General features: G+C 41.8%; 1 protein-coding gene across 1 annotated transcript; it reads left to right on the top strand.

Moving 5' to 3' along the window:
- Nucleotides 1-3475: 3475 nt before the first annotated feature.
- LOC115159692 (interleukin-31 receptor subunit alpha) lies at nt 3476-24630 on the top strand. The gene is made up of 16 exons (XM_029709661.1): nt 3476-3485; nt 10493-10501; nt 11004-11060; nt 11168-11285; nt 11409-11560; nt 13594-13739; nt 14043-14184; nt 14331-14416; nt 15745-15949; nt 16190-16369; nt 16527-16658; nt 20930-21091; nt 23135-23278; nt 23398-23491; nt 23622-23703; nt 23814-24630. Exons 1-16 carry the CDS (start codon nt 3476-3478, stop codon nt 24390-24392), a joined length of 2298 nt encoding a protein of 765 aa, XP_029565521.1. The 3' UTR covers nt 24393-24630.
- Nucleotides 24631-26619: the final 1989 nt, after the last annotated feature.

Below are 26619 nucleotides of genomic sequence, written 5' to 3'. Positions count from 1 at the left end.
ATAGCTAAATGAGGGAGCAGCAGTGTGATTCTCATCAATGCGCTATGTAGATATCAATAATAAGTGATATCCATATCGCCGTAGACTACACCACTGCTGTCCTCCTCACCTCCAAGTGTTTATTCATGTTGGATGATCTTTGGATGCCGACAGCAGTCACACCATTGGAAGACATTGCTTGAACTGTACCCTACAAAAGCTTATTTTTGCTCTTTTCCCACGATTGATCAAACACATTGTGTCATCATAGGGGTTTTTGACTTGTGGTCAGACTTGCTCAGATGAATAAAACTTAAAGTTGCTTATTTTTTTAATTATGATGTTAATGTTAATCAGAAAACAGAGAAGTGTCAAAGATTTTTTTTCGCAAACATCCTTTCTGAATTTAAAAGTAATCCGAGAAGTCATTTTTCAAAAGTGTCTGATTATAATATTTTTGCTGGTACTCCCCAACCCTGCCTCTATGCTGGCACATATTTATATTATTTTACCTGTGTTTAACTAGGCAATTCAGTTAAGAACAAATTCGTATTTTCAATGATGGCAGAACGACAGATTTTAACCTTGTCAGCTCGGGGATTTGTTCTTGCAACCTTTCAGTTACAAGTCCAACGCTCTAACCACTTGGAATACTCTCAAGATCACTTTCAGGATCACTCACCTTGACCCATCCTCCTCTACTTTCATCAATGCCTCAGCATACGACACCTTCTGCACTACTCTGACTCTGGCCACTTCAACCTGCCTCTGTCGCACCGGACACTTCTGATTCACATGGGCACCCCTCCAGTTGACACAAAACTTCATCCATTGAAACTACACAATCTCAGGTAATGTTAGATAGTCACACAGATTTTACTTTGAAAACAGCTAGCTCACGAATCCTGTTGCAGCCCTTCCTCTCTACGCCCACACTGTCTCTGTTCTTTCATTCTAGCTTGTGGATGACATAAGAAAAAATAAATGAATTCATGCAGTCGATAATCAGTCGAAATGATTATCAGTCTTAGATAAGTTAGGATATTGATTAAACGAACCGTACACAGATCCAACAACCCACTTATCTTGCTACTGGATCTTCTAATCACCCACACGTGAGCTGAGGTCATGCAAAAACATGTCACTGATTTCCAGGTTAATAAGAACAGTATTTGGGTGGGGACTTTTACAATGGTGAGAAAAAAAAAATGTTTTTGCGAATTTAGCAGAAATTTGTTTCCTGCTTGAGTGAGTACCTCAGCGACAGTCCTCTTCTCTAATCTTATATTTGCTGGTTAGCGTTCCCAATTTTTGGATACCCTAAAAACATATTTGATTTTCAGGGTTCAACATTAAAAAAAAACTTTTAACTCTAAATTACATTATTAAAATCAGTGCTTTCAGGGTTATTCCACCAATCGACAATCAACGTGTGGACCAGCTACAATAATAACATTTGAAAAAAACGGAATTACTGTAAAATGACTGATTTCTTTACTTCATTCTCCCCTGTCAGCTAATGCAGAAGTGTTTGAGTTCACAATGAAGAGAGCAGAGCACACTATACAGGGAAATGGCTGATTTCCTCAGAACCTTATCAGAGTATGTGATCTCCTCTTATATGAAACCCAGTTTAGTTAGACTGACAAGTGTGATATGAAAGGGAAATTTATCTCTCCTTTTTGACTAACTGGAAACAAGTGTGGGACAAATAGCTGATCCTACCAAGCAACGACCATCGGTAAGGCATGCTCATGCTTTAGCTTCAAGATACCAGACCAACCAGCCAAAGCCGAATGGCCACACAGAAAAATATGTTTTTGCAATTTAACAGATCTACAGTAAGTAGACCTTCAAGGGAAACAAAAAGGGACACCCATCAAGTACAGTGTGTACATAGAATTTAGAATTTAGAAGGCAGGTTAGTATCTAGTACAATAGATGTACTATTGTAAAGTGGTTGTTCCACTGGATATCATAAGGTGAATGCACCAATTTGTAAGTCGCTCTGGATAAGAGCGTCTGCTAAATGACATAAATGTAAATGTAAATCCCGTGGCTCAATTGCTAAGAGAGAGCCGACTGGGTGGACAACATTAGGTCTGTATTGGTATTTATTGTAAGTAAGTGAACAATATAGAACAGTTTAATAACTCAACTTTCCTCTTTTGTGTGTATAGTGTTCATGTTCCAGTAGATTACTGTCTAAAACATGCTGACTGAGGTCATGAGCTTCTGTAGAGATCTCTTCATGCTAACTGAAGCCAGTGAAGTGTGAATGTGCCTCTTCCTGTGAGTGCTCACTGTAATGACAGTTCAGTCTATGGGTGTGTGTGTGTGTGTGTGTGTGTGTGTGTGTGTGTGTGTGTGTGTGTGTGTGTGTGTGTGTGTGTGTGTGTGTGTGTGTGTGTGTGTGTGTGTGTGTGTGTGTGTGTGTGTGTGTGTGTGTGTGTGTGTGTGTGTGTGTGTGTCAATTTGGCAACAATTAAAACACTAAGACAATGATCTTGAAATCCTGAAAAAGGCTGGTTGAATAGTCAGTTGAGATGATGTGTTTCATTGGAAGGTGTTCTTTCCCGTGTGTCCCCTCCACTTACAAAATTCACTAATTAATATCACCATTGGTTGGGGCACAGAAGGATATTTTTACCACACACAGTGGTGTGTTATTACCAAAGACAATGGGCATTCGTTATGTTTTTCAGAGAATTGTCAATACAATTCCTTGAAAGCAGAGAGAAAAATTCTGAAATAGCTGAAACTTAGGCTACTGCGCATTTCTTTGTCTTGCTCTGAGTCACACCCAGTTCCTACCCATAATTTGTTTTGAATACAGCAGAGTAGTCAACTCATCCAGTTAGTTTCTGTGTATTGAAAACACTTAAGCATAACAGGTGCACCATACTGTATTATGGCTAATTTTGACTATTTTGAGAATGTGGGAACGGCAGAAAATACAACTCTACAACAAGGATAGATTGAAAGAGGATAAATATGATTCAGGATATGAACCTATTTTGAACCTGTCTTTTATTGGTTGGTTGATTTATTTCTAGATGTATTTATGAATGTACTGTAATTTAAAGGACTTCTTGTTGATATTTCTTAATTCCTTCATCTATCTGGAAAAATATTTTTTTTTTAACCCAATCTTAATATATTTAATTTCAGTCATTGGAAAAAACAGAAAAAAAAGTGATCTGTAAAAATGAAAATATTATATTCTGAATTTCAAGAACTGAAATTGTTCTTCTGTAGAGCCATAGTTGTGTAAGTTCTCCAGCCATATTAGGCTATTGATAATTGATCATCATAACTGATTATTAGAAGAACGTGAAGAAAGTAGACTGGAAATACTCTTGTGTTAGTGATAATAGACATGACTCTCTCTCTCTCTCTCTCTCTCTCTCTCTCTCTCTCTCTCTCTCTCTCTCTCTCTCTCTCTCTCTCTCTTCTCTCTCTCTTCTCTCTCTGCTTGGGTGGGTGGTGAACGCACATGAAGAATGGTAAGCTACTCTTCCACATTGTTTTTCATGAAGTCACTTTAAAACTCCCACAGATTTTCGTGGCTGCCAGACAGAAAACCAGGCAAGAGATAAAACATAACTATGAATTGGATGCTGTGACAACAATGCATTGTCTCCATAAACCTCTGCCCTATTTAATCTTTGGTAAGTACTTTTCTCATTATTTTATGTTTGAAAATGTTACAGATTACAAATTTAAAAAATCTCAACGCCAATAATTCTGAAGAATACATCTATCGTATGCTGTATCCCATCCTCCATTCTCCAATTTACTGTATGCCAATGAGGTTGTTGTAGTTTTAGCTAGGTCATTTGAACTGTTTTCTCATACTATACTATACTGAGTATACTGTATATCATTTTAAGTAGTCACTTGTTCCCAGGAATGATGATGATCTTCAATTGTGTGTTTTGGCTAACTGTTGGCAGGGCTTGACATTAACTTTTTTGAAAGTTAAGAGGAATTGTTTTTTTTACTTTTCCGAAAGCTCAAGTCTCTTGTGAATAGATTTTTTTTAAGTCTGTAACACCATGGGCCAAAAAAGGTGACTGAAAATGTTGTTGTATAAACCACTTTACAAAAATAAAATGAATTATTATCATTATTATTACCATACAGAGCCTCAGAAAAAAATGCAGGCTACTCTGCATATTGGCTTCTTTGCATATTCAAACCTGTCTCAAAATACAACACCGCCTCTTTAAGACATAAAAAGGCTTTTTACCTGACACATTTTTTCAAGATAGTTGGTTTTCTCAGGGTTCAAACACATTTTGACAGATGTAATTCATGACTTTTCCATGACTTTTAAACACATTTCCCTGATCAATAATTGGCGGCGTCTTTGAAAAATTAAGCATTATGTGGTATTGACACTGGAAGGCTGCTGATCCCATGTACTATCTCCTGCCATTGTGCCCTTGAGCAATGCACTTAACCCTCCACAAAGTTAAATAACTGCATTGTTAAGCAACTGTTTAAACACATAAACACAAACCTCCATTTGGAGAGCTACTGGGTGTAACATTAGCTCATTCAATGAATTCAGGGGTAAAATGGCTAAAGTGGGCTACTTCAAAGCAAGGTTACTAAGACATGTTTATCTATAACATTGTTTGGCTAACATATTCATGTTTCAGTAGGGCTGTGACGATCATGGACTTTGGGGTAACCTTTTTTTGTCATGTAAATGTGGTGCTGTAATAGTCTGAGTGCCAGCCTCTTTAGCTAACATTCCACTCTTTTTACTTTCTTTTTTTAGCTTCAAATAAATAACTTTCTCGTTTATGAGATACAGACAAGTTGTTTTGCATCAAATCATATTGCTTTTCTGGTTGTTTGTTTTAGTTTTAATATAATCTTTCAATAATTCATAAAGTTCTACACACTTGTTTCTAACATGTAGCTCAGCATTCTTGAACAGTCCCACTACAACCTTAATTTCACCTTACTTTACCTGTATGCACCGATTTTGTCCCTATGTTGGAGGTCATCTGATAAAAAAATATCCTCAGAGAAGCGTTTTTAACTCGACCTTCAGTAAGCAGGTCTGTATATTGTTTTGTATTTCCGTTTTTTTTTTTAATCAGTTCACACATGACAAACACTTACCGGTACCCCAAAAAGTTGGGCTAATAATACTTTCCTGTGGACATTTTCTCTCCACTTCCTACCGCCAAAAGGACCAACAGCATGGACAACTGGTAAAGTACTTTTAAATATAATTTTATTCAACATTCTGGCTTTTGGAGACTATTGCGTCTTTTTGACAGTGACTTCTTTCAGACTGATATCATGGAGTAACCATGGCAACAGTCTGATGTTAAGACAAATACAATTCATGACTTGACAATATTTTTTGAAATACACATTGCATAATAAAAGGCACACATTTCAAACATAAATACTTGTTGGTCGTTAGAGATAATCACTTGAACATTTCAGTGGTGGAAAAAGTACCCAATTGTCATACTTGAGTAAAAGTAAAGATACCTTAATAGGAAATGACTAAAGTAAAAATGAAAGACACCCAGTAAAATACTACTTGAGTAAAAGTCTAAAAGTATTTGGTTTTGGATATACTTAAGTATCAAAAGTAAATATAATTGCGTAAATATACTTAAGTATCAAAATGAATTCCTTATATTGAGCAAACCAGAAGTCACCATTTTTTTTTACGGATAGCCAGGGGCATACTCTAACACTCAGACATAATTTACAAACGAAGCATGTGTGTTTAGTGAGTCCGCCAGATTAGAGGCAGTAGGGATGACCAGGGATGTTCTCTTAATAAGTGTGTGAATTGTACAATTTTCCTGTCCTGCTAAGAATTCAAAATTAAACAGTTATTTTGGGTGTCGGGGAAAATGTATGGAGTAAAAAGTACATCATTTTATTTAGGAATGTATTGAAGTAAAAGTCGTTAAAAAAAATTGTAAAGTAAAGCACAGATACCCCCAAAAACGACTTAATTAGTACTTTAAAGTAATTTTACTGAAGTACTTTACACCAGTGGAACATTTCATACATTTAGAATTCCACTCCTTGCCACTTTCAGAAATTTAAAGTCAAGCTGGATTTACGGTGGAGCTCATTGGTTGTTGGAAATAACAAATATTTTCCATGACAACATATGGATCCTCAAAAATAGACTTAGAATTTATAACAAAGTCAAAAACAAACATTTAGCTGTTAGCTAGGCACGTTGTTAAGACGGTTTATGGTTGGAATTGCGATATGTATTATTTAGTTAGAGAATTTAATGGTGGCTACCAACTTTTGACAGACTGGTTATGTCTAGACAAACAAAAAATGGTTGCTTAGCAACTAGATACCAATGTGTTCTGGGGAGAAAAAAGTGATATAATTCCAATATTTGCATAATCGTTGTGATTGGGGGATAGCTATGAGGGTAATTGAATCAGGATCAAATCCTCTGTTCTCCTCGAGCTCATTAATGATAGAATGTTCATATTTGAAGATGGCAGAAAGGCCAGTGTTTTTGGCACAAATACATGACATGGAGTACAGGGAGTGGGTTAGCTAAAGAAACTGGTACACAGGCTAGTGCTGTAGCAATGGCCCAGTCACTGCCATTGCGTTAACAACCTGTAGCAACTCAGTAAACAATCTATCAAGCAGTGGTCATGCCATTGCCTCTCCGGTCATGCACACAGACCTGGTGTTCACTATCCTAGTTGATTTCAACTTTGTTTTTTATAACATTGATGATTCACTTTCACTTATAAATGTCTACACTCACCAAGCATGACATTGGGGAGCATATTTTAGCAGATGATGTGGCGATTCAGGTCGGATTTTAGCATCTTTTTCAAACTTTACAAACCAGAGAATTATGCTAGCTGGTAACCACCTCATTATCTAGTGGCCCTACTTTGTGTTGCACACTGCATTCAGCCAGGGGTAAACAACAGACTGCTGCAACCTGATTGGCTTAATGCGATACACAACATCCAGGACTATTATTCCTAGGCAGCCGGTGGAAAATATTTGTCCAGTTTATTTCCGGCTTCTCATCTTTAAATTTAGTTAAGGGCAAAATTGAAAACTTTGCAGTCTGAATGGAGAATTTTTTATGTCTGAACCAGTCGCCAGGTGACACGGGTGGGTTAACTGCCTTGTTCAGGGGGGAAATGACAGATTTTTACCTTGCCAGCTCAGGGATTTGATCTTGCAACTTTTCAGTTGCTAGTCTAATGCTCTAACCACTAGGCTACCTGCCACCACATGACTATAAAATGTTGTTGAGCATCTATACTAGAGTACATTCTATAATCCTACACCTGTCAATTATCTGATCAAAGTTCCCGTGTGGTTCAGTTGGTAGAGCATGGTGTTTGCAATGCCAAGGTTGTGGTTTAGATTCCCATGGGAGACCAGTATGCAAAAGTACCCCTGTAAGGTGCTCTGGATATTAGCCTCTGCCAAATGTCTGAAATGTACTGCATCCTGCCTATTAATAGGGAAAGGGGAATACCTAGTCAGTTGTCCAACTGAAATGTGTCCTCTGCATTTAACCCAACCCCTCTGAATCAAAGAGGGGCTGCCTTAATCAACATTCATGTCTTTGGCATCCAGGGAACAGTGGGTTAACTCCCTTGCTCAGGAGGACAGATTTTTACCTTGTCAACTCAGGGATTTGATCCAGCAACCTTCCATTACTGGCCCAATGCTCTAACCACTAGGCTACCTGGGTGGTAACACAAGACCTTTCAGGGTGTATTCATTGTGACAGCTGCAAATAATACTTCAATGTACATGTAGGCCTAATGCAACATAATATAGGAACTATTTAAATGTCATAATTCAACAACAAATGCAGTTAAGCCTGCACATCTTTTACAGCATGTTATTGCCTCGTTGCTCAAGAGGTTTGCAAATTATTTTCATTTTTCTAATGGTTGACAATTCCTTTGTGTCTTCCTTTTCACTGTGCTCATTTCTGTCTGTGCTATGCAACGAGGCCGATTTGCAGTGCAACAACGTTATCATAACCAGACCAAAATTATCCCACCAACACATTTTCTTTCCTCAACTTTCCCCGGCAGTTAAAGCTGCAATATGTAACTTTTTGGACGACCCAACCAAATTCACATAGATACAGTATGTGAGTTATAGCAAGTTGAATAAGTGGTAGATCTGTTCTATATGTGCTATTTCTATGCTTCCAATTCTTAAGTTTAGTTTTTGTGTCTTACTTTCGGTTTTGTACACCAGATTCAAACGGCTGAAAATACAATATTTTTGGTTATTGAAAAGACATTTCACAGCGATTATGGTGTAATGATTCTCTAGTATACACAGTGTATAAAACATTAGGAACACTTTCCATGACATAGACCTGTGGTTCCCAACTCCGGTCCTCGAGTACCCCCAACAGTACACATTTTTATTGTAGCCCCGGACAAGCTGATTCAACTTGTCAACTAATCGTCAGGCCCTCAATGAGTTGAATGAGGTGTGTTTGTCCAGGGCTAAAACAAAAATGTGTACTGTTGGAGGTACTCAAGGACTGGAGTTGGGAACCACTGACATAGATTGACCAGGTGAATCCAGGTGAAAGTTATGATCCCTTATTGATGTCACTTGTCAAATACTCTTCAATCAGTGTAGATGAAGGGGAGGAGACAGGTTAAAGAAGGATTTTTAAGCTTTGAGACAATTGAGACATGGATTGTGTATGTGTGCCATTCAGAAGATGAATGGGAAGACAAAATATTTAAGTGCCTTTGAACAGGGTATGATAGTAGGTGCCAGGTGCACCGGTTTGATTGTCCACCCCCCAAAGGACATCCAGCCAATTTGACACAACTGTGGGTAGCATTGGAGTGAACGTTGGCCAGCATCCCTGTGGAACGCTTTCGACACCTTGTAGAGTCCATGCCCCAACTAATTGAGGGCAAAAGGGGGTCCAACTCAATATTTGGAAAGTGTTCCTAATGTTTTGTACACTCATTGTATATTGCTTGTTTTGTCACATAAACTGAAATTAGGCAAATTTAGATTTTAAGCAATCAGGAAATGGCAGAGCGATTTCTGCATTTTGCACCTTTAATTTGGCCTATGCTGTAGGCCTGTTTTACATTCAGCAATTAGCAAGAGCAAGCTGCTTCTTTCCCCGAATAGGCTATTAGGCCTAGTATAAAACATGATCAAAATAAATGTTCTTTAGCTATTCCTGGTATTTCACAAGAAGAGGAATGGCCTATTGCAGAGAGGCTTGCGTAGCCAATATTGTGCATGTGAACAGCTGGGAGCGATAAGAAGCTAAAGCAAGAAGTAAATATTAGCTAGATATTAGGCCATTCATTAGCTAAATATTAGGGCTATAGGCTAAATATTTACCTGTCCAAATGCAAGAAAAAAGTGGCAGATCCAACTATTTTGGAACAGTTTGGGTCTGTTCTCGACAATTTAGAATGTCCAGAAAGGTACATATGTTGTAATTTGTCAAGATATGCCAACTTTAGGAAAATATGGTCTCGTCCTTTCCACGTATGTAGCCTATTTTACATTCAGCAAGCAAAATCAAGCATGTATCTCTCCTCCAATAGGCTATCAGCAAAGAAAATAAATTGAAATAAGCAGGGCTGGACTAACACAGCTGGGGCCCAGGAGGCCACCCCACCCCCCAAAAAACAATCAAACTTATAGGCCTAATCATTGTAGCATACACTATGTGCTCCCAGTCCCTGGGCATTCAGCTCCAAAAGCTACTCTATTGATTTTAGATGTTTTACAATTACAAGAAATTAGCTGTAAATCTTTAAAAAATAATCTCAGCCGCATGGCAAAATGTGTAGAATAGCATGAGATTAGCTATAAAATTGCAAATGTTTCTCTCTGCCCCATGGCAATATGTGTAGAATTGCAAGAAGTTATCTTTAAAAATGCACAATTCTGTCTGTTCCCCAACCCCCCCAATCCAAAAAATGATGGTTTGTTGGGGGTCCTGCGAAACTGCGGTACGCCACTGGGTTAGGGAAAGGAGTAGCAGTAGGGTTTGGGGTAGGGATGTCCCAAGGATCCCGGACAGCACTAACCCTTGGAGCATTATAAGCTACACATCACCAACATTCAACTACGATGTGCAGAGACTGGGAGAAGAGAGCACACTTTTTTGTGTGCTTTTTTTAACTTGTCCATTCAGACAACTTACATTCATGAGGCTAGTCTTCCCTGTGACTCAGTTGGTAGAGCATGGTGTTTGCAATGCCAGCATGGTGTGTGCAATGCCAGGGTTGTGGGTTTGATTCCCACGGGGGGCCAGTACAAAAAAAAAATGCATTCAGACAACAGGTTAAGAGTGTCTGCTAAAATGTAAAAATATTCTTCTTGACCAACATTCTTTTTTTTTACCTGTCCCGGACAAGCGAACAAGCATTAATGTCGAGTCCTGGTGCTGTCTCTCTTTGTTTAGGTGTTCTCTTTGGATATTTTACCCCACTCTCTTCCCTTCTCCAAGTTTCTCCAGGTACGTTTCAACTATCGTTTCCAGACAAAACAGTTTAAAACAACAGAATTGCAGTGCACGCTTCCTACAAAAGTTCTCAACCAATTAGGGTTTGGTAATAGGAAGCCATCTGATATTATATGTAATATATACTGTATGTCCAGTGGTCTTTTTTGATGGCGGAAAAAGTAAGACGTATTTTAATTGACCCATCACCCCCTTGCATGAGTTATGCAACAAAGCTGATCTTATTATAGACATCAGAGTTGGCACCCAGAGGATATGGCTACAGTAACAGCACTACACAATTGATATGGTATTGCTGTATCAATTACACCGTTTCCTTCTGTGCCACGTAGTTATAGCACCACTCTGCACAACATAATAAACCGTTTAAAAGTTTGTCATTTACATTTTCACATTCAGTATGTGAGATTTGTTTTACGAAGTATTTCCATTGTAACATCATGAAATGTTTATTATGTTATGATACATGATGTATTGACAATACTGTACATTTCAGTGACCTGTAGGTGCAAGAACATCTCTTCATGTTATGGACACTGTGTCACATCCCAAGGTAATGACACAACTATTCCAAAAACCAAGTTGTGGTTCAGTTGCAGTTGATGAAATGTTATTATAATGAAATATAATTGATTTGCTCTTTTGAACCTTTCCTTTCAGAGGGAGTCAGTGAATTAGATTGCTTTGGTAAACATCTGGGCTTAAGTAGGATCGGCTGGAAATGTGTGTGGACACCTGTAAAACACCAAACACAAAGATACACACTCTGCATAGAACAGTAAGTAGTGTAGAACACAAGGCTAATTTAATGTATCTCTGAGGTTATATAATTTGATTGTTTGCATTTAGGGTGCTCTATAGACTGAAGACTAAATCTTATTCAATTTGATATTCTTCACAGGAAAACACATAGCAAAATGCACGCAAACATATCGGAGACGTCTCAGACTATTCATCTGTCCAAAAGGCTTAACATGACAGCTCATGTATTTGACAAGAGTGATTTGAAGAGCTGCACAAAGACTGTTTTCAGAGGTTCACCTCAACAATTGGGTACGTTTATATTAATTACCTCCAGTATGCATCTCTTCCCTTCCATTATGTGATAGTAGCGTAGCCTATGGGTTTACAGCAACCAGAAGATGTGGTATGACTAGTCCTACCTCTATATTGTTACATACAACATCTAAACTCAGCAAAAAAACAAACATCCTCTCACTGTCAACTGCGTTTATTTTCAGCAAACTTAACGTGTAAATATTTGTATGAACATAACAAGATTCAACAACTGAGACATAAACTGAACACGTTCCACAGACATGTGACTAACAGAAATTGAAAAATGTGTCCTTGAACTAAGGGGGGGGTCAAAATCAAAAGTAACAGTCAGTATCTGGTGTGGCCACCAGCTGCATTAAGTACTGCAGTGCATCTCCTCCTCATGGACTGCACCAGATTTGCCAGCTCTTGCTGTGAGATGTTACCCCACTCTTCCTCCAAGCAGTGGCGGTTCTAGACCATTTCAACTGGGGGGGCCAAGCTGGGGCCAGTTGTACTGTTAGAGGGGCCAGTTACATTAGATGTTATTGTTGTCATATTGTTTTGCATGTGGTACGATACTGTTGTGTTCTGCCTAAAGCCGTCCCTCCAGAAAATGTGTGGGTTAAATTAGTGTTCCGCGTTGCCACTCTCTAATAACGGATGTAAAAAAAGAACGATAGCAAAAATGTGTTAAGTAAAAATTATTTCATACGCCACATTTAGGGGGGGGTCACAAGGGGGTCCAAAATTGTTGTCACAGGGGCACTGCCCCCCCCCCCCCCCCCCCCCCAGAACCACTAGTGCCTCCAAAGCACCTGCAAGTTCCCGGACATTTCTGGGGGGAATGGCCCTAGCCCTCACCCTCCGATCCAACAGGTCCCAGACGTGCTCAATGGGATTGAGATCCGTGCTCTTCGCTGGCCATGGCAGAACACTGACATTCCTGTCTTGCAGAAAATCACACACAGAATGAACAGTATGGCTGGTGGCATTGTCATGCTGGAGGGTCATGTCAGGATGAGCCTGCAGGAAGGGTACCACATGAGGGAGAAGAATGTCTTACCTGTAACGCACAGCATTGAGATTGCCTGCAATGCCAAGCTCAGTCCAATGATGCTGTGACACACCGCCCCAGACCATGACGGACCCTCCACCTCCAAATCGATCCCGCTCCAGAGTAAGGCCTCGGTGTAATGCTCATTCCTTCGACGATAAACGCGAATCCGACCATCACCCCTGGTGAGACAAAACCGCAACTCGTCAGTGAAGAGCGCTTTTTGCCAATCCTGTCTGGTCCAGCGACGGTGGGTTTGTGTCCATCGGCGACGTTGTTGCTGGTGATGTCTGGTGAGGACCTGCCTTACAACAGGCCTACAAGCCCTCAGTCTAGCCTCTCTCAGTCTATTGCGGACAGTCTGAGCACTGATGGAGGAATTGTGCGTTCCTGGTGTAACTCGGGCAGTTGTTGTTGCCATCCTGTACCTGTCCCACAGGTGTGATGTTCGGATGTACCGATCCTGTGCAGGTGTTGTTACACGTGGTTTGCCACTGTGAGGACGATCAGCCGTCTGTCCTGTCTCCCTGTAGCGCTGTCTTAGGCATCTCACAGTACGGACATTGCAATTTATTGCCCTGGCCACATCTGCAGTCCTCATGCCTCCTTGCAGCATGCCTAAGGCATGTTCACGCAGAAGAGCAGAGACCCTGGGTATCTTTCTTTTGGTGTTTTTCAGAGTCAGTAGAAAGGCTTCTTTAGTGTCCTAAGTTTTCATAACTGTGACCTTAACTGCCTACCGCCTGTAAGCTGTTAGTGTCTTAACGACCGTTCCACAGGTGCATGTTCATTAATTGTTTATGGTACATTGAACAAGCATGGAAAGCAGTGTTTAAACCCTTTACAATGAAGATCTGTGAAGTTATTTGGATTTTTACAAATTATCTTTGAAAGACAGGGTCCTGAAAAAGGGACGTTTCTTTTTTTGCTGAGTTTAGTATAACAGTATCACAATGATAATTTATCACATAGCCTATCTTAAAAATTGCAGTTCGATGCGGCCCCTCAACTAATGTACACTTGAATCGCCATTCAAGACAGCTGGATATCCAGGCCTCCTGGAGGAAGGAGGAGACCAAATATATCACTCTTTACTCTGTGAGATACAAGGAACTGAACAGCACGCAATGGAAAGAGGTGGGATTCAAAAGTGAGATATGAAATGTACTGCCTACAGCTCATATAGAGCTAGATTATAGAATTGAAACAAGTTGGCATAAATAGTGAAACTCTTGGGGCCGGTTTCCCGGACACTAGTTCCGGACACAGATTAAGGTTAGTCAATGGAGAATCTCCATTGAAAGTACTTTTTAGTCTAAGGTTAGGCTTAGTCTGTGTCAGGAAAACCAGCCCTAGTGGTCCAAGACTGGAAAAGACCAATGCAGAATCCTTCGAAAAATAAGTTATACAGACCTAACCTCTCATTTATGTTCTCTATAGCCACCAGTGCAATCCAAGGATAGAAATAGGTGCACTGTGGGTAATCTTAACTCCTCACTGTCCTATGAGGTGCAGATAGAGTGTGTGGCCAACAACAAATGTACCCAGTGCCCCTGGAGCGAGATTTTCACAGTCCCACCTGGTGAGTTGACTTTTTACCTAAAACAAAAATCTGGGATCCAGAAATCTGTTCAATGGTCTTACCAAAATAGGCTTAATCAATTGTCCACTCTACTGATTTATAACATGAAATAAGCTAAATACATTTATTTTCTTCTGTTTTCTAAGAACTTACTGATACGCCTGTCATTGAGATGGTAAAAGATAGTCGTCCACAAACCAAAGGGAGGAGATTAGTGATCATAAAATGGAAGGTAATTCATTTCCCCATGAGTAACTTAACCTTACGATATGTGAAAATACAAATGTGAAAATAGTAAGTTTGTGACAATGCGGAAAATGTTAATACAATGTGAAAATAGTACGTTTGAGTAAACTGATGTCGGTATACATTTATAAAAGTGAATAGTTTATCCCACCATACTATAAACTGAGTATACAAAACATTAAGAACACCCGCTCTGGGCCTCCTGAGCGGCGCAGTGGTCTAAGGCAGTGCTAGCTGTGCCACTAGAGATCCTGGTTCGAGTCCAGGCTCTGTCGCAGCCGGCCGCGACCAGGAGACGCATGAGGCGGCGCACAATTGGCCCAGCATCGTCCGGTTTAAGGGAGGGTTTGGCAGGCTGGGATGTTCTTGTCCCATCGCACTTTAGTGACTCCTGTGGTGGGCTGGGCGCATGCACATTGACACGGTTGCCAGGTGTAAGGCATTTCCTCCGACACATTGGTGTGGCTGGCTTCAGGGTTAAGCGGGCATTGTGTCAAGAAGCACTGTGGCTTGGCTGGGTCGTGTTTCGGAGGACGCACGGCTCTCGACCTTCGCCTGTCCCGAGCTCGTACGGGCTTTGCAGTGATGAGACAAGACTGTAACTACCAATTGGATACCACAAAATTAGGGAGAAAAAGGGGTAGAAAAAGAACACCCACTCTTTTCATGACAGCCTGACCAGGTGAATCCAGACGAAAGCTATGATCCCTTCTTGGGATTCCCAATCTAGGCCTCATACCATCACGGCCATCTAATCATCCCCAGCTTACAATTGGCTCATTCATCCCCCTCCTCTCCCCTGTAACTATTCCCCAGGTCGTCGCTGTAAATGAGAATGTGTTCTCAGTCAACTTACCTGGTAAAATAACGGTAAAATAAAAATAAATAAAATAAATATTGATGTCACTTGTTAAATCCACTTCAAATCAGTGTAGATGAAGGGGAGGAGACAGGTTAAAGAAGGATTTTTAAGCCTTGAGACAATTGAGACATGGAATGTGTACAGTATGTGTGCCATTCAGAAGATGAATGGGCAAGACAAAAATTGAAGTGCCTTTCAAACAGGGTATGGTAGTTGGTGTCAGGCGCACATACATACGTTTCCTGTGTGTATCAAGAATGGTCCACCGCCCAAAGGACTTCCAGCAAACTTGACAACTGTGGGAAGCATTGGAGTCAATGTGGTCCAGCATCCCTGTGGCATGCTTTCGACACCTTGTAGAGTTCATGCCCCGACAAATTGAGGCTGATCCTAACGTTGCTGTAATACGTATTGTATAAAGCTTGATCCTACCATTGTCCTGTACATGTCAGTTTGCAGCCAGTGAGTTAGCGGAGGGCTACAGTGTTTCTGTGGGGAAAGCCTCAGGAGAGGACCCTATTGAGACCTTCAACACCAGCAGACACCTACTCATAGTGACCCTGTCTCACTCAGCCTACCACCTCAAAATCACAGCTTTCAACAGGGCTGGGACCTCACCTGCAGCACAGAGCACTATACGGCCACTGGACGACAAAGGTAGAAACACCTATCAACTGTTATGTTGTCCTTCAATATAGGAATCAGACTCTGGCCGTCAGAATGTATTCACTATTTTGTTTGAGCAGTATTATGAGTAAGTCATGTTGTTGCATTAGAAATTCATTACTACTTGCTCTCCTGTGTAACAGCATGGTATCAGTCTGTTGAAGTGGATGTCTGAGATCTCTCAGATGCAGGAGAAAGGATTATGAAGTGTTGTTTGGTTTGTCTCTACAGACTTATATGGGAAGCTGAATCTGACATTCAATGGCAACACTTCCTTTACTGTCTCCTGGGTGGATGACCTGATCAAAACCTACTCCTGCTTCTCAGTGGAGTGGTGGACGAGAGGAAACAAAGCTGCTCACAAGTCCTTCTATGAGGATGAAAACAATTATGAAGTCATACCATTGCACGGTAAGGTACATACATCTCTCTCCTGTGTTAACATGAGAACAACAGACGATTCACATGCTTGGATTGATACAGCATATTATCATGACTAGTACTTTGTTTGTCCTGATGAAAGACGTTTCCCCATTTAAAACCACTCTTGTTGTTGTATGAACTAAAGAGCCATTAGAGCTGTATAAGAGGTACACCTTCACTCTGCACACGAGGCCAGACAAAGAGCCCTGCAACCTGAAGTTCATCAACAACAGCGAGAGCACCTACGGGAGCATCCAGTCCTACTTCACTGAAGGATGTGAGTCTGAAATACATATTATATATGTACAGTGCCTTCAGAAAGTATTCAGACCCAATGACTTTTTTCACATTTTGTTACGTTACAGCCTTATTGTAAAATGCATTAAATAACATTTTTTTCTCAGCAATCGACACACAATACTCCACAATGACAAAGTGAAAAACTGGTTTTTAGATTTTTTTTGCAAATGTATAAACCATTTAAAAAACAGAAATACCTTATTTACACACAATACCAGTCAAAAGTTTGGACGCACCTACTCATTCAAGGGTTTTTATTTATTTTTACTATTTTCTACATTGTACAATAATAGTGAAGACATCAAAACTATGAAATAACACATGGAATTATGTAGTAACTAAAAGTGTTAAATCAAAATGTTATTTGAGATTCTTCAAAGTAGTCACCCTTTGCCTTGATGACAGCTTTGCACACTCTTGGCATTCTCTCAACCAGCTTCACCTGGAATGCTTTTCCAACAGTCTTGAAGCAGTTCCCACATATGCTGAGCCCTTGTGGGCTGCTTTTCCCTCACTCTGTGGGCTAACTCATCCCAACCATCTCAATTGGGTTGAGATTGTGTGATTATGGAAGTCAGGTCATCTGATGCAGCACTCCATCACTCTCCTCCTTGGTAAAATAGTCCTTACACACCCTGGGATGTGTGTTTTGAGTCATTAAGCCCTTAACTGCTGGTTAAGGGCTTGTAAGTAAGGTCTACACACGGTAAGGTCTACATATGTATTTGGTGCATGTGATGTGACAAATAAAGTTTGATTTGTCCTGTTGAAAAATGCTTGTCCCACTAAGCGCAAACCAGATGGGATGGCATATCGCTGCAGAATTCGGTGGTAGCCATGCTGGTTAAGTTTGCCTTGAATTCTAAATACACTGCTCAAAAAAATAAAGGGAACACTTAAACAACACAATGTAACTCCAAGTCAATCACACTTCTGTGAAATCAAACTGTCCACTTAGGAAGCAACACTGATTGACAATAAATTTCACGTGCTGTTGTGCAAATGGAATAGACAACATGTGGAAATTATAGGCAATTAGCAAGACACCCCCAATAAAGGAGTGGTTCTGCAGGTGGTGACCAAAGCCCACTTCTCAGTTCCTATGCTTCCTGGCTGATGTTTTGGTCACTTTTGAATGCTGGCGGTGCTTTCACTCTAGTGGTAGCATGAGACGGAGTCTACAACCCACACAAGTGGCTCAGGTAGTGCAGCTCATCCAGGATGGCACATCAATGCGAGCTGTGGCAAGAAGGTTTGCTGTGTCTGTCAGCGTAGTGTCCAGAGCATGAAGGCGCTAAAAGGAGACAGGCCAGTACATCAGGAGACATGGAGGAGGCCATAGGAGGGCAACAACCCAGCAGCAGGACCGCTACCTCCGCCTTTGTGCAAGGAGGAGCAGGAGGAGCACTGCCAGAGCCCTGCAAAATGACCTCCAGCAGGCCACAAATGTGCATGTGTCTGCTCAAACGGTCAGAAACAGACTCCATGAGGGTGGTATGAGGGCCCGACGTCCACAGGTGGGGGTTGTGCTTACAGCCCAACACCGTGCAGGACGTTTGGCATTTGCCAGAGAACACCAAGATTGGCAAATTCGCCACTGGCGCCCTGTGCTCTTCACAGATGAAAGCAGGTTCACACTGAGCACATGGGACAGACGTGACAGAGTCTGGAGACGCCGTGGAGAACGTTCTGCTGCCTGCAACATCCTCCAGCATGACCGGTTTGGCGGTGGGTCAGTCATGGTGTGGGGTGGCATTTCTTTGGGGGGCCGCACAGCCCTCCATGTGCTCGCCAGAGGTAGCCTGACTGCCATTAGGTACCGAGATGAGATCCTCAGACCCCTTGTGAGACCATATGCTGGTGCGGTTGGTCCTGGGTTCCTCCTAATGCAAGACAATGCTAGACCTCATGTGGCTGGAGTGTGTCAGCAGTTCCTGCAAGAGGAAGGCATTGATGCTATGGACTGGCCCGCCCGTTCCCCAGACCTGAATCCAATTGAGCACATCTGGGACATCATGTCTCGCTCCATCCACCAACGCCACGTTGCACCACAGACTGTCCAGGAGTTGGCGGATGCTTTAGTCCAGGTCTGGGAGGAGATCCCTCAGGAGACCATCCGCCACCTCATCAGGAGCATGCCCAGGCGTTGTAGGGAGGTCATACAGGCATGTGGAGGCCACACACACTACTGAGCCTCATTTTGACTTGTTTTAAGGACATTACATCAAAGTTGGATCAGCCTTTAGTGTGGTTTTCCACTTTAATTTTGAGTGTGACTCCAAATCCAGACCTCCATGGGTTGATAAATTGGATTTCCATTGATTATTGTTGTGTGATTTTGTTGTCAGCACATTCAACTATGTAAAGAAAAAAGTATTTAATAAGATTATTTCATTCAGATCTAGGATGTGTTATTTTAGTGTTCCCTTTATTTTTTTGAGCAGTGTAAATCACTGACAGTGTCACCAGCAAAGCACCCCACACCTCCTCCATGCATCAGGATGGGATCTACACATGCGGAGGTCATCCGTTCACCTATTCTGCGTCTCACAAAGACATGGGGGTTGGAACCAAAAATCTCACATTTTAACTCATCAGACCAAAGGACAGATTTCCACCGGTCTAATCTCCATTGACTGTGTTTCTTGGTCCAAGCAAGTCTCTTCTTCTTATTGGTGTCCATTAGTAGTGGTTTCTTTGCAGCAAATTGACCATGAAGGCCAGATTCACGCAGTCTACTCTGAACAGTTGATGCTGTGATGTATGTTACTTGACCTTTGTGAATCATTTATTTGGGCTGCAATCTGAGGAGCATTTAACTCTAATGAATTTATCCTCTGCAGCAGAGGTAACTCTGGGTCTTCCTTTCATGTGGCAGTCCTTAAAGTAATGATGGACTGTTGTTTCTCTTTGCTTATTTGAGCTGTTCTTGTCATAATATGGACTTGGTCTTTTACCAAATAACCCTATTTTCTGTATCCCACCCACCTACCTTGTCAAAACACAACTAATTGGCTCAAACTCAATAAGGAAAGAAATTCCACAAACTAACTATTAACAAAGCACACCTGTTAATTGAAAAGCATTCCAGGGGACTACCTAATGAAGCAGGTTGAGAGAATGCCAAGAGTGTGCAAAGCTGTCATCAAGGCTAAGGGTGGCTACTTTGAAGAATCTCAAATCTATTTTCATTTAAATACTTTTTTGGTAACTACATGATTCCATATGTGTTAATTCATAGTTTTGACATCTTCACTATTATTCTTCAATGTAGAAAATAGTACAAATTTAAAAAAAACTTGAATGAGTAGGTGTGTCCAAAATGTTGACTGGTACTGTAAGTATTCAGGCCCTTTGCTATGAAACTCGAAATTGAGCTCAGGTGGATCCTGTTTCCATTGATCATCCTTGAGATGTTTCTACAACTTGAGTGGAGTCCATCAGTGGTAAATTCAATTGATTGGACATGATTTGGAAAGGCAAACACCTGTCTGTATAAGGTCCCACAGTTGACAGTGCATGTCAGAGCATAAACCAAGCCATGAGGTCGAAGGAATTGCCCGTAGAGCTCTGAGACAGGATTGTGTCGAGGCACACCTCTGTGGAAGGGTACCAACACATTTTTTTAAGCATTGAATGTCCCCAAAAAGACAGTGGCCTCCATCATTCTTAAATGGAAGAAGTTAGGAAGCACCAAGACTCTTCCTAGAGCTGGCTGCCTGGCCAAACTGAGCAATCAGGTGAGAAGGGGCCTTGGTCAAGGAGGTGACCAAGAACCCGATGGTCACTCTGAAAGAGCTCTAGAGTTCTTCTGTGGAGATGGGAGAACCTTCCAGAAGGACAACCATCTCTGCAGCACTCCACCAATCAGGCCTTTATGGTAGAGTGGCCAGACGGAAGCCACTCCTCAGTAGAAAGCACATGACAGCCCACTTGGAGTTCGCCAAAAGGGACCCAAAGACCATGAGAAACAAGATTCTCTGGTCTGATGAAACCAAGATTGAACTCTTTGGCCTGAATGCAAAGCATCATATCTGGAGGAAACCTGGCACCATCCCTACGGTGAAGCATGGTGGTGGCAGCATCATGCTGTGGGGATGTTTTCCAGCGGCAGGGACTTACTAGCTTGTTACAGTGTACATAGAGTACATGACACCTTGAGTCCCTGCATGTTCCAATCAACCAACCAATCACACACCAATTAATCATAAATGCATTGTGATTATATTCAGTGTATTTTCCTCTCAGCCCCAATTAGTGCCCCAGGGAACATCAGCAGCAGTAATGTTACCCAGAGATCCATGGTGCTAGAGTGGACGTCAGTCTCTGAGAAGGACACCAGAGGTTTCCTGCTGGGCTACATCCTCCACTACACAGAGAGCCCAGATGACAGGGCAGACGCTGAGACAAGTAAGATTGATTCATTTGATGTTCACAAAAAGGTGGCAATTGAGACTTGCAGTGAGTGAGTATTCATAGAATTCGAGCAAAGTAAAGTACATTGTGTAGACTGTTTTATAGTTTGGCTAATATCCTATATACAGAGCGTTCGGAAAGTATTCAGCCCCTTCACTTTTTCCACATTTTGTTACGTTACAGCCTTATTTCTAAAATTGATTAAATAAAACTATTTATTAAATCCACACACAATACCCCAAAATGACGAAGCGAAAACAGGCTTAGAAACTTTAGCGAATGCAAAAAAATATGACATTTTTCATAAGTATTCAGACTCTTTACTCGGTACATTTTACATTTACATTTTTAGTCATTTAGCAGACACTCTTATCCAGAGCGACTTACAGTAGTGAATACATAGATTTCATACATTATTATTATTTTATTTTTTTGTACTGGCCCGCCGTGGGAATCGAACCCACAACCCTGGCGTTGCACACGCCATGTTGGCGTTGCAAACACCATGCTCTACCAACTGAGCCAACTAGGCCACTTTGTTAAAGCACCTTTGGCAGCGATTACAGCCTCGAGTCTTCTTGGGTATGACGCTACAAGCTTGGCACACCTGTATTTGGGGAGTTTCCCCCATTCTTCTCTGCAGATCCTCTCAAACTCTGTCAGGATGGATGGGGAGTGTCACTGCACAGCTATTTTCAAGTCTCAAGAGATGTTCGATCGGGTTCAAGTACGGGCTCAGGCTGGGCCACTCCAGGACATTGAGACTTGACCCAAAGCCACTCCCGCGTTGTCTTGTCTGTGTGCTTAGAGTCGTTGTCCTGTTGGAAGGTGAACTGGAACCTAGACCCCCAGTCTGAGGTCTAGAGCGCTCTGGAGCAGATTTTCATCAAGGATCTCTCTGTACTTTGCTCCATTCATCTCTCCCTCAATCCTGACTAGTCTCCCAGTCCCTGCCGCTGAAAAATCCCCACAGCATGCTGCTACCTCCACAATGCTTCACCGTAGGGATGGTATCGGCCAGGTGATCAGCAATGCCTGGTTTCCTCCAGACGTTATGCTTGGCATTCAGGCCAAAGAGTTCAATCTTGGTTTCATCAGACCAGAGAATCTTGTTTCTCATTGTCTGAGAGTCCTTTAGGTGCTTTTCGGCAAACTCCAAGTGGGCTGTCGTGTATTTTACTAAGGATTGGCTTCCGTCTGGTCACTCTACCATAAAGCCCTGATTGGTGGAGTGCTGCAGAGATGGTTGTCCTTCTGGAAGGTTCTCCCGTCTCCACAGAGAAACTCTGGAGCTCTGTCAGGGTGACCATCTGGTTCTTGGTCACCTCCCTGACCAAGGCCCTTCTCCCCCGATTGCTCAGTTTGGCCGCACGGCCAGCTCTAGGAAGAGTCTTGGTGGTTCCAAACTTCTTCCGTTTAAAAATGATGGATGCCACTGTTCTTGGGGACCTTCAATGCTGCAGACATTTGTTGGTACCCTTCCCCAGATCTGTGCCTCGACACAATGCTGTCTTGGAGCTCTACAGACAATTCCTTCAACCTCATGACTTGGTTTTTGATCTGACATGCACTGTCAACTGTGGGACCTTACATAGACATGTGTGTGCCTTTCCAAATCATGTCCAATCAATTGAATATATCACAGGTGGACTCCAATCAAGTTGTAGAAACATCTCAAGGATGATCAATGGAAACAGGATGCACCTGAGCTCAATTTCAAATCTCATGGCAAAGGGTCTGAATACTTATGTAAATGTGTTTTTTATTTTTAAAACATTTGCAAAAATGTCTAAAAACCTGTTTTCGCATCGTCATTATGGGGCAGTGTGTGTAGATTAAGGATTTATTAACAACTTTTCAAATGCACTGTATGTACAGTTATTCTTAGAAGTTAAGACTTCCTGCACACTATCAGATATTCTTACTACCATGTCTAGTTCACCAAAAGGCTCAAGTCTCAACTTCCTTAAAATTGTGGTCTTACTACTACTTATTCTGATGCTTCAGTGACTTTGACTATTGTTTTCGCTATAACAGACGTCACTGTGGATGCTGGTTCAACCAGCTACGAGTTGGGGGACCTAAAAAGCAATACTGTGTACCAAGTCCAGTTGTCTGCCTTCACTGCTGCAGGAATGGGAGTGAGAAGCTCAGCTGTATACTTCGAAACCAAGTCAACAGGTTTGCGTGTTGATCTTTCATCAATGGTTATATTGTAATTAGAATCTCTGATATCCCACATTTGGAATGCCATTTTGTATTAATTTAAAGAACCTGTCCTGCCTGCTTTCCCTCCCCAGCATCCCTGTCTGTTGGTGGTATGATAGCAGGGGTCGTTATTGGAGTAGCTTTACTCTTACTTGTGGTTAATCTCGGCTCTTGGTTGTTAAAAAGGTACGGTCGTCATGTTTTTAAGTCAAAGGTGTATTCATATCTGTTAGTGTTGCTCTATTAAATGTTGCCCAGTGGAATCCAAATAATGGAAACTTTAAAAAAATTACATTGTCATTTATTGTACTTTCAGAGCAAAGAGAATACTTTGGCCAAGTATCCCTAATCCTGGTAACAGCAATGCCATCCAGAAAATAGATGGGGTCTGTGAGCTGGTAAGAAAATTGTGATGCATGACAGATTTATTGCATTTATGTCTAAGATCATGCCATGTTGCTGTTAGATTTTCCCCTCCGGAACAATAAAGATTGATTGATTCTCATAGGAACTCCTGGAGCCCATCAACAGAGAGAAGTTAGAGGAAGAGGGGGACGCCAACAGTCTGCACATTGTTGACAGTAGAGAAGAAACGTCTCCCGTTAGCAACCTCCATAGCAACAGTGACTCATGTCTACACCCCAACACAGACCACGAGGAGAATCAAGGGCCTTCAGAGACAACCGCAGACTCTGCCGAGCCCACTAAAGTAGACCCTCAAATCAACATGGGCTTGTGCCGAAGAGACACAGCCACAGACAGTAGCGCCCAAGATCCCACTTCTGACACCATTAAACCTACCAGAGACACAAGACAGACAGACCCTGTCCCCATTAGTACGGTGGCCCACCAGTGCCCGCAGTTGTCCTTTATGAGTGATTACACAACCATGGAACTCTTCCAACAGGCTCTGACACAATGTGATCCAGCCACTATATCATTGGAACCCCATGGCCAGTCAGAGGACACAGACTCCCCCCTGACCAGACCAGAGGTAGATTACATACACCAGTCCCTCTATGATACTGTCCTCCACCTGTCCCAAGGCAGCACAAGTCCAAATGAGGTGTATTACACGGTTCTTTGAGAATGTTTACTGTAGATTCTAGAATCTGCCTTTCTCACAGATGCTGTGGGACAATTCTCGGCCTTTCGTCTATGTAAAAAAGCCAGCTGCTGCTAGCTGTTATCCTATCAATACGTGTATTGAAAGCCTGCAGTGCGGCGGTCACAGAATGTATTGAGGGATTGTTTGAGGAGCAGAATTTTCCCAATCGTTTTTTTTGTTTGTTGTGGTTTTAAATAAAATCATGAATCAGAGACCATTTTATTCTCAGTTTATGTAAACTGACAAAGTGAACCTGTCCAACATCAGAAAGATGGACCCTCTAACAAAGACATCAATATCATCTATAGCAGGCTTTTACCCCATGTTTCATATGGATTTGGTAATGGATTAAACAAATACCATCACATGGCATTACAAGTATAGTTGAGACTTATTTGACGCAAAGTCTCTTTATTGGATCTCTTTTGGTTAGGATAGTCTGTGAAATATAGTAGGTACTTTGTCAAAGGTACAGTTTCAGGAGGAACATACAAAAGAGAGAGAAAACATTGAAGCATTGTTTGCGATATCCTCTTTCATAATTTTCACACATTTGTTGCCAACGTCTTTAACAAGTACATAAGAGTGAACCAACAACACCTTTTTGTACACATGTTCTCTACAGTGTGTGTGTGTGTGTGTGTGTGTGTGTGTGTGTGTGTGTGTGTGTTATATATAAAACACACAATGCCTCCAGAAAGTATTCAGACCCCTTCACTTTCTTCACATTGTTACGTTACAGCATTATTCTAAAATTGATTAAATAAAACAATTCCTCAGCAATCTACACGATACCCCAAAATGACAAAGCGAAAACAGGTTTTTAGAAATGTTTGCAAATTTACACAAGTATTCAGACCCTTTGTTATGAGACTCAAAATTGAGCTCAGGTGCATCCTGTTTCCATTGATCATCCTTCAGATGTTTCTACAACTTGGAGTCCACCCATGATAAATTCAACTGGTTGGACATGATTTGGAAAGGCACACATCTGTCTATATAAAGGTCCCACAGTTGACAGTGCATGTCAGAGCAAAAACCAAGCCATGAGGTTGAAGGAATTCTCCGTAGAGCTCCGAGACAGGACTATGACGAGGCACAGATCTGGGGAAGGGTACCAACATTTTTTTGCCGCATTGAAGGTCCCCAAGAACAGTGGCCTCCATCATTCTTAAAATGGTAGAAGTTTGGACCTGGCCGGCCAGCCAAACTGAGCAATCAGGGGAGAAAGGCCTTGGCCAAGGAAGTGACCAAGAACCCGATGGTCACTCTGACAGAGCTCCAGAGTTCCTCTGTGGAGATAGGAGAACCTTCCACAAAGACGAACATCTCTGCAGCACTCCACCAAATCAGGCCTTTATGGTAGAGTGGCCAGACGGAACCTACTCCTCAGTAAAAGGCCCGACAGCCCACTTGGAGTTTGCAAAAAGGCACCTAAAGGACTCAAGACCATGAGAAACAAGATTCTCTGGTCTGATGAAACCAGGGTTGAACTCTTTGGCCTGAATGCCAAGCGTCACATCTGGAGGAAAACTGACACCATCCCTAAGATGAAGCATGGTGGTGGCAGCATCATACTATGTGGATGTTTTTCAGCGGCAGGGAGACCAGTCAGGATCGAGGCAAAGATGAACAGAGCAAAGTACAGAGCGATCCTTGATGAAAAGTGCTGTGGAGCAGGTTAAGACCCCAGACTGGTGCAAAGGTTCACCTTCCAACAGGACAATGACCCTAAGCACACAGCCAAGACAACACAGGAGCGGCTTTGGGACAAGTCTCTGAATGTCTTTGAGAGGCCCAGCCAGAGCCCGAACCCGATCGAACATCTCTGGAGAGCCTTGAAAATAGCTGTGCAGCAACGCTCCCCATCCAACCTGACAGAGCTTGAGAGGATCAGCAGAGAAGAATGGGAGAAACTCCCCAAATACAGGTGTGCCACGCTTATGGCGTCATACCCAAGAAGACTCGAGGCTGTAATTGCTGCCAAAGCTGCTTCAACAAAGTACTGAGTAAAGGGTCTAAAAAATGAAATTAGCAACATTTATAAATTAGCAAAATTTTCCAAAAACCTATTTTTGCTATGTCATTATGGGGTATTGTGGGTAGATTGCTGAGAAAAAAAAAGTATTTAATTAATTTTAGAATAAGGCTGTAATGTAACAAAATGTGGAAAAAGTCAAGGGGTCTGAATACTTTCCAAATGCAT

Source organism: Salmo trutta, chromosome 23 (assembly GCF_901001165.1).
Source record: "Salmo trutta chromosome 23, fSalTru1.1, whole genome shotgun sequence".
Lineage (NCBI taxonomy): Eukaryota > Metazoa > Chordata > Actinopteri > Salmoniformes > Salmonidae > Salmo > Salmo trutta.
The sequence above is the reverse complement of the archived record's forward strand: the minus strand, read 5'-3'. Positions and strand labels throughout refer to the sequence as shown.